The following is a 13,227-nucleotide window of genomic DNA, read 5'->3' on the forward strand; positions in this document are numbered from 1 at the left end:
CAGAGCGACGTTCTATGTTCTGAGCCACAGGAGACTGCGTGTCGCAGGGTCACTGAGGAGAAATCAAAATGTGTCCCCACCCTGATTATGTAATTAGAGACGGTACACGGTGGCGGACCCCTCAGCTCGGACCACCATTCAGCGTGTATGTGCTGCAGTGGCAGGTCCTCATGGGTGATTATTTGTCCCCGTGCTGGTGGCGTGGTGCCTGTCAGTCACTCGCCACCTCCCACCCAGCGGGCACGCTTTCGCCGAGCTGGCGCCATGGTATGACTAATTACTGTCTGCCAGAGAGCAATGACCAGCGCCAGTAGTAGACACCCGAGCTTCAGCGAGACACTCTATTGCAGCCGGACGAGCAGACGGATGCGCACAGCACGGCGCCAACACACACAATACCGGCCCAGCCGGCGGTCACTCGAGGCGCTCACGCTCTCGGCAGGTCACCCTAACACTAGTGACTCATGTTACCACCAGGTGGCTAGACCAGCGCACAGCGGGCGCGGGCTGGCGTGACCACTTTTTTTCTTAGTAAATAAAAGAAACCCTTCTCAAAATACAGGTGCAACATTGCACAAGAACATACTGCAAAATGCAAACGCAGACAACGCTAACTGGACACAGGCGCAAATAAGTAACAAAGAAATGCGTGATTGAGTAAATAACAGAATAAACGCAAAACAAGGCATCGGTTCATAGCATTGCAGGGAACTAACGGAGGGACACTACATAATCTTTCAAATGACCCGGTAATCTAATTTGACGTCGCGGGCGGCCGGCGGCCAGGGACGGCGGAGCAGGGGGAGGGGGTAGCGGAGCAGGTAGAGAGGACGTCGGCACCCCAGAGACAGGCTGACGAGGTGTGGGAACGATGGCGATCTCAGCAGGAATAGGGGACGATGAATCAGCTGCAGGAGGGGTAGTATCGTCATCTGATGACTCGTCACCAGAAACGGGCTCCAGCTCCTCCACAGCACAGGGCACGAGCAGGCACTCACTCAGACGGAACTGGTACTCTTTGGAACGGAGTTGCGAGCAAGCGAACTTACGAACAGAGCACCATTCACCATCAACAGCCGTGACCAGATATCGAGGACGAGCTCTAGTTTTGTCGCGGTCTCCGGCATGGTAAATCAGATCGCCGGGGGCAGGCTGCACAGGGGGCACACGGCGATGCGTACGAGACTTTGACTTGTAATCATATGGATGATTATGGACTCTAGACGCATAGCGCTGAGCGATAAGCTCACGGTCAGAGATGCTGAGAGCGGAAAGCGTGTACTGATCACGCGCATAGAACATTTCGAATGAGGACATACCACCGAGACGAAGGCGGGAGTTCAGACGCGAAATGGCGATAGCCAGGGTCGCCAGTGAGATCGCGCCGCCATCAGGATTGATGCGCCTTAACTCACTGCGCAGCTCGCCGATGGCATGTTCAGCGGACGGGTTCTTGTTCTTGTTATGCACACGACCGACCTCCAAGCGGATGCCAACCTTCTTGAGGGCGTCACTGGAGGACAGAGAGACGAAACATGGAGCTGGATCAACGCGCACCGTGACAGGAGGCCCGTCAACAGCTCGCAGACACAAGCAGAGAGAGATTAAAGCTGCTTCAATGGTAGCAGCACGCTCATCACTGACAAAACAAGTGAGTGTGTGCGATGTGACGGTTTCACGAACTACTAAAATCAACTGACGCTCATGGTGCATGATGTCTGCGGCATATGATACTCCCACGGCTGGGGGAGGGGATGTGGAGCTCTCCACGAGCGGCAAAGTGAGCTTTTTCAGCGCGGCACAAGAATGACAGCTGGCATATAACCTTGCCAGATGTGCATCCAAATCGAGCACATAAAAGTAGCGTGAGAACACCTGTTTCAGTTGATGCTGAGTAGGATGTTGGAGTTTTATGTGCAACGCACACAGGAGACCAGCAGCCACCTGACGGGAGACAACTATGAGCTCTCTGGACGGAGAGAAAGGTTCGTCACGTTTGACAACCAGCAGACCATCTCTAGCGATGGAGACGGTCTGCAGATACCGTTTGACGTCACGGATTTTAGTCTGTTTCCGTGAAGGCCGCGTGCCCTGAGATAGGTGAGCCTTGGTGCGACGCAAATCTGCACAATCCTGTTGGATCGTGAGCCATGACTGGCGCCCTGTGAAGGGCAGACGGCACGATCCAGACATGACGTCACTGACAGAAATATGGCGGACTGTGGCCTCCTCCATGCGAGACACAAATGAACAAATCTGGCACGCTGCATCGAGACATGGAGGGGCATTTCTGCTCGAGAAGTCACTGGGAAGGTTCGCAGAGCCTGCGAGGTGGCGCACAGATATGCAATAGCGACTGATGGTCGAAAGGAATGTAGATACACGAGGACTCGCAGAAAATTCCCCGCGGCCCAGCTTATCGAATGCCTGCACGCAAGGCTTGCTGTCGGTTAGCACACAGACGTGAGACGAGGCCTGGCTAATAAAAGGTGCAAAGTGCTTTACCGCCGTGGCGATAGCGAGAGCCTCGATTTCACATGGAAGCCAGTTGATCTGGTGTTTGCGTAGCTGTGCGCTGAAAAAGCCAGCTAGCATGGTACGCCCCTGCCGCGTCACATACAGCGTCGCACCGATACCGTGAAGTTTGCTGGACCCGTCAGTGACAATCCAGAGATCGTCCGAAGGGCGCGGTATAACGACGGCACGGTGATGCTGCAGGGCCGACTGAGCCCGCTGGAAGGTGGATAACAGCTCGTCTGTCCACACGATCACCTCAGATGACTCGCGGCCGGCACAAACTGCGTCCAGCGGAGACATGTAGTGTGCCGTCCCCTTCACGACTCTGCTGAGAACCTTGTAAGCACCGATAAAGCTACGAAGGTTCTTTACCGTGCGAGGGGGTTCCGCGGAGGTCAGTGTCGAAACACGGTGCGGGCTGGCAGAAAGCTGACCGTCAGACCAGACCCAGCCGAGAATGGTGACGGAGCGAGGGCAGATAACCGTCTTTGAGGGAGAAAGACGGAGGTCACAGTGGTCGAGTGCCTGTAGAACCAGGCGCCACATCTCGAGCGCCTCCCCAGGTGTGGCACCGCCACAAAAGAGGTCGTCAGCGATTTTGGCGACCTTGCCATCCTGGATGAGGTCACCGAGAACACGGCTCATGAGTTCCTCCAGAGCTGATTCCGAACCAGGCAATCCCATGGCACAGCGGGTGTATACACGAACACCTTTGAATGGTGTAACCACCCCGCAGTACTTCAGACTCGAGCGTGCCAAGGGCACCTGGAAGTATGCCTTCGTCAAGTCGGTCACGATGATGTACTTCCAGCTACCAATAATGCGTAAGGTGGACTCAACGTCCGGGAGCAGCGAGGGCTGAGGCTTACAAAAGCGACCTACAGTGGTGAAATCTGTGACGAGGCGACTTCCGCCGCTAGGCTTTTTTACCAGAAAGGAGGGGTGGACATATTCCACCGCCACGCCAACATCCTCAGGCTTTCTGACGACACCGAGGGCCTCCAGTTCGTCGAACTTCGACTGAAGTTCAGACAGCCGCTGACGGTTATACTGAGGCAAATGGCCTCTGCGCTGAGGAGGTTGGACCGCGCCGATGTTCACAGTCCCGTGAATGTCTCCAACAGCGCCGTTGTAGCCAGGGAAAACAGGCTCAAACACCGAGTCATACTGCGCGATAGTAGCAGCAAACTCGGCCCTTACAGAGTCCGAAAGCAGTCCATGAGGATCAATGGACACCAGAGTGGCTGAGGAGCCCGGCGGAGACTGTGGAGGTGCCGGAGAGCAAGCCGGCGCCGGAGAGATCACGGGTGGTGACGATACGGAAAATATTTTGCAGAAGTGAGAGTTTTTCTGCAGCCTAAGAGGTGAGCCGGTGTTGTTTGGCACACGAATTTTGCCGTCAACCACAGCGGTAACAGCTGGACTAGGCCATGGACCGGACCCAGGATCCTGGACGGGAGAGGAGGCCCACGGCTCGACGGACACGGCGACGTCACGGTCTATGTCAGCAACCTCCAGCTCGATGAAGTCACCGGGCCACAGAGTTACTGACCGAGATGGAGAGCGGATCAAACAGCTCGCAGGACGTGGAGAGGGCTGGTTGGAGACATGAGAACGGGCACGGTAGAGGAAGATGACGTCACCTCCGATGGATACCGAGCCATCCGCGGGCCGCACAGACACATCGTTTCGGGACATAAAGGGAGTGCCGGCAAGGACCTCGACGTCAAGGTCCTGAACCACCAGAGCCTGAAGGGTCATCTCAAGGGAGCCACGATGCAATATCAGAGTTGTTTCTCCAATTACGTTGAGCTTAGAGTGACCATCAGCCTGAAAGGCATTCTGAGTCGTCTTTGAGATAGGGGCTCCGACTAAAACGGCTACTGTGTCACGAATCAAGTTAATTTCCGCGCCCGAGTCGAGAGTCAGGCGGAGAGGGACCGACCCACAGTGCACGGGTAAAAACGGCGAAGGCTCGGGCTGGATGCGACGCGCGGGAACATCGGACGAATCATTGATATTGTCACGAACACACTCATTGACCTCATTGACAGCTGAATCATGACCATAGTCAATCACACCAGTAGATGAAGACTCGGGTTTAGTGCAACTGCCCATCTCAAGCTCTGAATACGTATCTACCTCATCACTAGAGGCAACACATACCTGGTTGTCAGAGTCCGTCTGTGAGAGGCGAGATGCACCCTCAGAGTCCAAGTCCTCACAGAGGTCGTCGCATCCGGCGATGAGACGTACGCCAGCCATGAAGCGACGATCCTCGATGGGCAAGAAGCGGCAGCGACTCAAAAAGTGCGAGTCGGCACCTGGACGACCGGCCGCCACGCAGAGTGCACATGTACGCGAACGCTGACCGCGGCCGCCGCGCCGCTCACCCCCAGACAGGTCAGCCGAACCGGACCGGCCGCCGCCGAGCGCAGGGGCGGAGCGGCCGGCAGCCGGCGCGGGCCGACCGCCGGCGGGCACGGCCGCTGGCCGGCCCGCAGAGGCGGATCCAGCCAGCTGATTGCGGGGGCGAACTTGCTGGAAACTGGCGATTGCAGAACGCAAAACTTGCGCGTGTTCTCCAGACTGCAGCTCCGCGAGAAGAGAGTCGATAGACTGACTGATTTCCGGCTTCAGAGATGCCAGGGTACGGGTTCGCAACTCCGGGCCGTAACGCTGCTTGACGAGGGCCGGAAGGCGCGGATGCAGTAGCGAGAGCCAGTGTAGGACGATGAAGTTCTCCAGAGATGGCGACATGTCCTCATCCGACGACGGCAGGAGGCCGTGATGAGTGACGTCATGGTCGGACTTCAGCAAATTGTCCTCGGCGAACGCCATAAGCCGCTGGAACAGATCCTCCGGTCGTTCGTCAGATTGCAGCTGAATTGCAGCGAAATCAAGCAAATGAGAGCCTGATGACTGGAATCCAAAGTGAAGCCGGATTGACTGCCAGATCTGCTGCAGCGACGTGGAGTTTTTCACAATGGAGTTGCGAGCGATGATCGGGCAGAAATTGGCAATCTGCCCTAACATGAGCTCGAGCTGGACTGTCTTCTGAGCGGCGGTGAGACGACTGGAGGCGGGGACGTTCGAGCTGTCGTCGGAGAAGCCACGTGTCGGACAGTCAGCCGTCTTCTTTTGCCACACGACTCCCTGCTCGAGAAACTTTGCGAAAATACTATCGAGCGACAGGGTATAGAGCAGGTTTTGGCGCCAACTCTCGAATGACGTAATTGTCTCGTCTTTCGTCAGTGACCACTGCTTCGGGGCACGAACGCCCGCCATCTTGGCTCCAAGTCCGGTGCGTAGAGCGCTGGCGATGCAGATTGAGCAAAGCTCGCTGATCCTTGCAGAGGAGAAGCAATGTCTTGCGTGGCACTAGGAGAGGTGGGCAAAGGCGCTGCCACCACGCCAGTAGTAGACACCCGAGCTTCAGCGAGACACTCTATTGCAGCCGGACGAGCAGACGGATGCGCACAGCACGGCGCCAACACACACAATACCGGCCCAGCCGGCGGTCACTCGAGGCGCTCACGCTCTCGGCAGGTCACCCTAACACTAGTGACTCATGTTACCACCAGGTGGCTAGACCAGCGCACAGCGGGCGCGGGCTGGCGCAGACCAAGCAAACCGACAGACGGACAGATGGACGGACAGATGGACGGGGACGGACACACGGATGGACGGACGGACGGACGGACGGACGGGGACAGACGGACGGACGGACGGACGGACGGGGACAGACGGACGGACGGGGACAGACGGACGGACGGGGACAGACGGACAGACGGACGGACTGCGGCGCGTCCGCCGTCCGTTCCACAGACATAAACAGAGCTGCGGTTTGGTCAAAACAGAGCGGGAGGGTTCGGAGCCGCGAGCATCTCCGCTGAGACGAGTCGGTGCTACCGGCCCCCTCTGTCCGGTACATGCCGCTATTGGTTGACCCGACCGGCGGCCGATAGATCAGAGCGGTCAGTCCGAGCGGCCGATAGGTCAGAGGGGCCAGCGGGCCGTGTACAAAACACTCCACTCGGTAGTCTCTCACTTGCCCGTATATTACAGAGATAGGAGTCCGCCCTGTGTGTGTCAAGAGACAGAAGTCCGCCCTGTGTGTATAAAGAGACAGGGGTCCACCCCGTATGTGTTACGGATACAGAAACCCGTGCCGTATTCTCACCTGGCCGGCTTGTTAGTGGGATGATAATCCACCCCGTGTCCTCACCTGGCCGGCTTGTTGCGCAGACAGTAGTCCATGCCATGACCGAACGCCTGTGTCAGGTAGTTGAGGCTGCACTTGCTCCAGTGGTTGGGGCTGATGGAGCTGCGGCAGCACGAGCACATGAGTCAGTCTGGCGCCCGGCGGAGGCGGCAATGCGCAGACCGCGTCACGGCGCAGGCAGGGCGGTCTGACGCAATTGATCGACTCAGGGCAGGCGTCACGGAGCTCAGAGCTTTCCCGAACTAAATAACGCAGCTCCAGGGCCCCGGCAGTAATTTAACTCTAGATGGACTGTAAAAACGATAAAAAGTCTGGCACGAAAACACCACTAAAATCGGAAGAAAATTCTAATGAATTCAATGCAAGATCCTCCAAGTGAAGGCTCAACAATCAACATAACCATTTCAGTCTCAAAATGAGTAGAAATACAGTTTGTGGGCACTTTAAGTATAAAGCCCGGACAATATTCCTTTGCAAAACATTTGACACCCAAGTGGACTACCAACAATCATTCATAGCTTTACTAGCCCGCTATGCTTACCCATCCTATCCGCGGGGCGGCCCCTCCAGCCGTGTGTTTTGGTAGTTGTGTTTGGATTAGCCCCTGCCCAGTACCCTCCCCATGCAGTGTCAGCTCGCGGTGTTGCGGACCCGTGCACCGGGGCTGGAGCGGGCGCCCCGGCCGACACCGACACGACGAGCAGTGAGGTCAGCGGCAGGCACCACCAGCCTCCGACGGCGGGCGGTCCGAGTGGAGTGTCGTCACTGACCACTGACGTGGTGACGGCCGATACGTGACGGGACCACTTGGGGACGTGAAACACCGATACGGCAGTAAGAACGCCGTGCTTTCTGTTCAATAAAGCAGCTATCGTAGCTGGGGTGGATACAGTGGTAGTCTCGTATAACACTACCCTTCAGTCGCGGACACTGCTCTCATGCATTGGTCATACCGACCCCACCCGCCGCGTGTCACCGCTGTACCCCCACCCGCCCGCGGCCACATGTCTCCGCTGTACCCCCGCCCCGCGGCCGCGTGTCACCGCTGTACCCCGCCCCGTCCCAGCCGCGTGTCACCGCTGTACCCCCACCCGCCTGCGGCCACATGTCATCGCTGGAAGGCCGCTCGGAGACAGGTGGCGCCGACTGCTCCCGGTCTGAGGGTCGCAGCTATGTCCGGCATGGCGACGGTCCAGCACTGCCGCCGGCGCCGAGCCGACACACAGTCCCGTCTCCCCTCGCCCCGAGCCGGGACTGTCGTCCAGCACTACCGGCGGCACCCACACGCCGTCCCCATCTCCCTGGAGTGGATCTTTCGTGTAGGACTACCGGCGGACGACACTCCCCCCCCCCCCACACGAGTAAGGCCATCGTCGGGGACTGTCGGCAGCGCCAACACTCCGACCGGCACATGTGCCGGGGCGACGATGCTTCGCTCCTCTCCCACCAGTGACCTGCAGGAGGGCGACATGATGTCCCTCCCCAGTCCCCACTGACCTGCAGGAGGGCGACATGATGTCCCTCCCCAGTCCCCGGCCCCCCTGACCTGGAGGAGGGACACATGATGTCCCTCCCCAGTCCCCGGCCCCCACTGACCTGGATGATGGCGACATGATGCACCGGTCGTCCTTACACTCGCAGTCCTTGGTGTCGTGCTCCATGCCGAAGTTGTGGCCCATCTCGTGCGCCACGGTGGTGGCCACCAGTGACACCTGGACAGACAGACAGATGGGGTCAGCGATCAGCGGGACAGGGTCAGAAGTCAGAACACAGACCAGATACCGGAGACAGACACCTGTACCGACAGACGGACAGGTCAGAACAGAGACTAGAGGCAGACACCCTGGACAGACGGGGTCAGAACAGAGACCAGCGATAGATACCTGGACAGACTGGACAGCGCGGACAGGTCAAAAACAGAGTATCATCAGCACAGACGGACGGATGGGCCAGAGTAGAACACTGGCTGCCCGGGCGATGGAGGTGGGACGCGGCACGACCGTATGGCGACTTCATTATATGATTTGGCGCTCGGCACGTCATGTCTCGAGTCTTCTGAAAAAAAGTGCAGAACGAAACAGTATGCCATGCGTTATGCTCTTCATTCCATATGTGTAATGGAAGCAAATCAAATATAAATCGCATTTGTCATATAAACGGCTACGATGGGCCAGCCTGGCGCGGCGGCCGGCGGCGGTTTCACAAATCACCGACGCACTAGCAGGCCTCCTCACCTGCGGCACACCTGCGCGGCTGGTCGATTGTCCTTCCGTCCCTTCCCCAGTCCCAGCCGGGTGACCGGTGGCCCGGGACAGGATCCGACACAACGCGCTATCACCAACACCAACAACCCCGCACCGCACCACACCACATCACACTACATAACACCATATAACAACATCACTTCGCATCAGACATCAATAACACCATATAACAACATCACTTCGCATCAGACATCAAATCACACCATGCATTACATCACACCACATCACAGCAAATCATATCATATCATATCACATCACACTAAATAAAATAACACCATATAACATGACATCACTCCGCATCACACCAATATCATACATTACATCACACCACGCCAGGTGAGCAGTGACCGACCCCAGCGGACAGGCGCCCGCTGCCCGGCCGCCGGGGAGGGGGGGGGGGGGCTCCGGCTCCCCTCCCTGCCGGCTCGCAGAGCGCGCCACCACCCACCTGTTTGGAGTGGTCCATGTTGACGCCGCCGCTGAACTCGAACGTGCAGATGGGGCCCTTGAGCGCCTTGCCCACCACCCCGCCCTGGAACACTGTTCCCCTGCGAACGAGGCACCGCCGCCGTCAGACCAGCGGCTCGTAGGAACACAGCGCAGTCAGACCAGCGACCCATAGAAACACAGCGCAGTCAGACCAGCGACCCATAGAAACATAGCGCAGTCAGCTAGCGACTCGTAGAAACACAGCGCAGTCAGGCCAGCGACCCATAGAAGCACAGCGCAGTCAGCCAGCGACTCGTAGAAACACAGCGCAGTCAGACAGCGACTCATTGGAACACAGCGCAGTCAGACCAGCGGCTCGTAGAAACACAGCGCAGTCAGCCAACGACCCATAGAAACACAGCGCAGTCAGCCAACGACCCATAGAAACACGGCGCAGTCAGACAGCGACCCCATAGAAACACAGCGCTCTGAGGCTCCAGCCCAGTGAAGCAGCTCATCGGGACACAGCGCTCTCTGCTGATAACGTTCCGCCGCAGTCTGCAGAATAACTCATCGGAGCAGTGTTCCCACTCCTTGGCAAAGGAAGAGCCGCCGCGGTAAGCAGCGACCTTTTACGCCGCAATAAGGCTAGGTAGGCGGCAAGTGTTCCGTCTAGGGCTAGATAATCACACAATTGGGATGGTGAGATAAGGAGACTACAACCGAAAGGAGGCTCGCAGCCACCCCACAGTCGTTCCCGGGACCTGGGGGGCTGGGATCTTCTAAACCGATTGAATACGGTGGTGGTATCGATTGGCGTTACGACCTCCCACGGCAGTATGAGTCAACACGGCTAGTAAACACGCGTAATTTCCATGGATTCCTAAAACACCGTACGCTTGTACGTCGATAGGTGCGTAAAACACCATCCACCTTAAAAAAAAACTTTGATTACATTCTTTTTTTTTTGAATTTTGCTCCCGACAGGCCGAGGCCCTGGTCGGGGTAGGGGGAAGTTACTAGCTGGCAATTAGCCAGATCTTCCGTTTTACTTTACTTTAAAGCCGGCTATGTTATTCCGGCCCAAAGCAATGTACCACCCAGCCAGGGCGTCGGCCCATTCTCCACGGTTCGGTACACACAGTTTCCCACGGTGGTGTCGATATGACAGCACTTTCTCCAGCAGTCACAGGATACTATGGACGGCTATGGCGGCTCCGTCAGCCGGCCACCGCGACGCTGCAGTGCCCTCTCGCCCGCCGCGCCGGATCGAAACCCGGACCAGTCGCGGATCACGTCTGTCTGACCCCCCTCTCTCCCCCGTCCCCGTCCCTGGGGTCAAGAGGAAGGAAGAGCAGTCGGCCGGTGACGCCGCCGCCTTTCGAGGAAACCGGGAAACGGAAACGGCCGCCCCGACCGTAATGGTAATGTTTCGGCACAAGCCACAAATGCAGCCGCCGACGTCCCATCGGGCAGATCCAGAGAACACGGCCGACTCGCCAGAAGGGCGACTGCCAGGCAAATCGTACCAACGGCGCGCATAGCTCAGAGGCCTCATAATCACAGACACGGAAGATTCGGGGATGTGATACTGGAACGGTTCGGTTCAAATGGAGACTAAGGGGATTAGTCAGCGTGGATTATCTTCAAACCGGTTTATTTGTTGAAGGTTTATGTGGTACGTTTCGGTAGAGGCGATACTGCGGATCTCGTCCGTTTGCTTGTTGAGCTGCAGCCAGTGGGCTGCAGACAGGGCTGGGAGTGCCGCGCTCCGCAGCGGCAGACGAAATGGAAATAACGCAACCAAATTGACTCACGTATATCATAATAGCTAGACAGCTGTTGGGAATAATGTGCATGAAGATCTTTGACGATGTGTATCTGAACTATCTTTAATTGTAACTTTTCCCTCGTCAGACTACTCAAAGAGCAGGCAGCAGTTGGATTCGTGTAAGACGCCATGTCACACATTCAGGGTCGCCTGAGCCGTCGGTTGGGAGGTCGCCGCCTCTCCTGCCACTCAGCAGGTGACGGCAGAGTTCCCCACCAAACTGCGCGTCCCCCGTCCCACTGAAGGGGGCACGGACAGCGGCGGTGTGACGGTCGCGGTGATACGTCAGCGTCCCCCGGTAAACAGTGATGGCACCGGCACCGGGCCCCGCCACCCACGGCGCCGGACGGCACGGGGCGGCTGCAGAGCCAGCGGGGTGTTCGAAGACGGACCTCGGGTCCCCGGCACCATCCGGGATACAGAACCCGGCACCGGCCACAGCCAGGGATGCAGACCTCGGAATCGGGACCACTGAGAGATAGGTCCCGGCATCGGGATCCAGCCACAGCCAGGGATAAAGACCTCGGAACCGGAACCATTCAGGGATACAGACCATGGATCCGGCCACAGCCCAGGATACAGACCTTGGCACTGGGGCCATTGAGAGATACAGACCATGGCACTGGGACCATCCAGGATACAGACCTTGGCACCGGGACCATTGAGAGATACCTACAGACCATAGCACTGGGACAATGGCCACAGCGAGGACCTTCTGCGGGACTCAGACCAGTGCCGGCCAGATCACAGCAGCAGGGCAGTCGACGTTTCTGTATCTCTAGGGTAAATAGTGTTCCATTCCCGTGTCGTGGCCGAAGCCGTGCTATTCCGGCCACTCTAACAGCCGGCGGCTATACCGGCCGACCCAGGTGACCGCCCGCCCGAGAACTGAATACAGTTGTCTGAGACACGAGCTGGAGTGTGGACTGCGGGCCGATTGCGATCCAAACATGGCGCGGTCGGTATCTACGCCTTAGGGCAGTGTGAAGCTCCTCATTGTGACGATATTTGAGTGAGCAGTGATCCATCGAGAGAGTGTGTGTGTAGCGACTGACGATGTCCGACACTGAGAAGAATACCGAAATGAAGCCGGCAGGGGCGGCACCGGTGGAGACGTCGACAGAGATGCTAACTCGCCTCCTCGGGCAGCAGCTGGAGCTGGCGGCCAGGCGGGACGAGCAGCTGACCATGCTGCTACAGCATCTCCACCCTCAGCCGAGTACCGGCGCCGGCGCTCACCCAACGGGCACCGGCGCGAGCACCAGGACGGAGGACGCGACGGCGGCGGCTACCGCTGGTGCTCGGCAGCGAGTCAGCCTGCCGGCGACGGGAATGCCAGTTCCCAGACTGCACTCATCGGTATCCCTGATGGAGTTCGAGACATGGAAAAGGAAATTCGACGGATACTGCTTGCTGACACACATCCGTGAGCTCTCCATTCCCGAACAGAAGGCAGCTCTCATCGCCGTCGTGGACGATGACTGGGCCCGCACGATCGATTTTGGACTGCAGATGCCTGCCGAATCGGATCTGGACACCATCATCGGCGCCATGCACGCGTACTTACGCCGTCAGCGAAACGTTATAATTGACCGCAGAGACTTCGCATCCCGTATGCAGCAGCCCGGCGAGTCAATCGATGAATATGTGTGTGCTTTGAAGGAAATCGCCGCGTGTTGCGATTTTTGTGAACAGTGCATCGATGACAGATATCGAGATCATCTCGTGGTGGGCACAATCGACAGTGACGCGCGCCGACGCATGCTCGAGACGACCGACTTGACGTTCGACAAGGCACTGGACATCTGTCGTGCTTCAGAATGTGCTGCAAACAACAGTTATGCGATCACTGACTCTGGTACGGTTGGGAGGGTGTCGCGATACAGCAGTGAACGTGACCAACGGCGTTTTGAGAACGTAAACCGCTTCCCAGCAGATCGGTGCCAACGATGCGGCGCGCC

The 13,227-nt window shown here is 57.8% G+C and overlaps 2 protein-coding genes across 2 annotated transcripts in view; both read right to left on the reverse strand.

Annotated features, from left to right (window-relative positions):
• LOC122366484 (disintegrin and metalloproteinase domain-containing protein 19-like) overlaps positions 1–13,227 on the reverse strand; it is a 37,580-nt gene that overhangs the window by 8,281 nt on the left and 16,072 nt on the right. Inside the window, exons 9-11 of the mRNA XM_043339213.1 lie at positions 9,455–9,554; positions 8,339–8,454; positions 6,746–6,844 (exon numbers count right to left, since the gene is read on the reverse strand). Coding sequence (XP_043195148.1) covers positions 6,746–6,844; positions 8,339–8,454; positions 9,455–9,554 — 315 coding nt within the window. The remainder of the gene's footprint in view (positions 1–6,745; positions 6,845–8,338; positions 8,455–9,454; positions 9,555–13,227) is intronic.
• LOC122367150 lies at positions 328–6,019 on the reverse strand. Its single transcript, XM_043340386.1, has 2 exons — positions 4,684–6,019; positions 328–1,513 (listed from the first exon to the last, which is right to left on the reverse strand). The coding sequence occupies exons 1-2, from the start codon at positions 5,803–5,805 to the stop codon at positions 1,511–1,513; spliced, it is 1,125 nt and encodes a 374-aa protein (XP_043196321.1). The 5' UTR covers positions 5,806–6,019; the 3' UTR covers positions 328–1,510.

The sequence above is a fragment of the Amphibalanus amphitrite genome, unplaced genomic scaffold (genome assembly GCF_019059575.1).
Source record: "Amphibalanus amphitrite isolate SeventyFive unplaced genomic scaffold, NRLGWU_Aamphi_draft 000000F_arrow, whole genome shotgun sequence".
Lineage (NCBI taxonomy): Eukaryota > Metazoa > Arthropoda > Thecostraca > Balanomorpha > Balanidae > Amphibalanus > Amphibalanus amphitrite.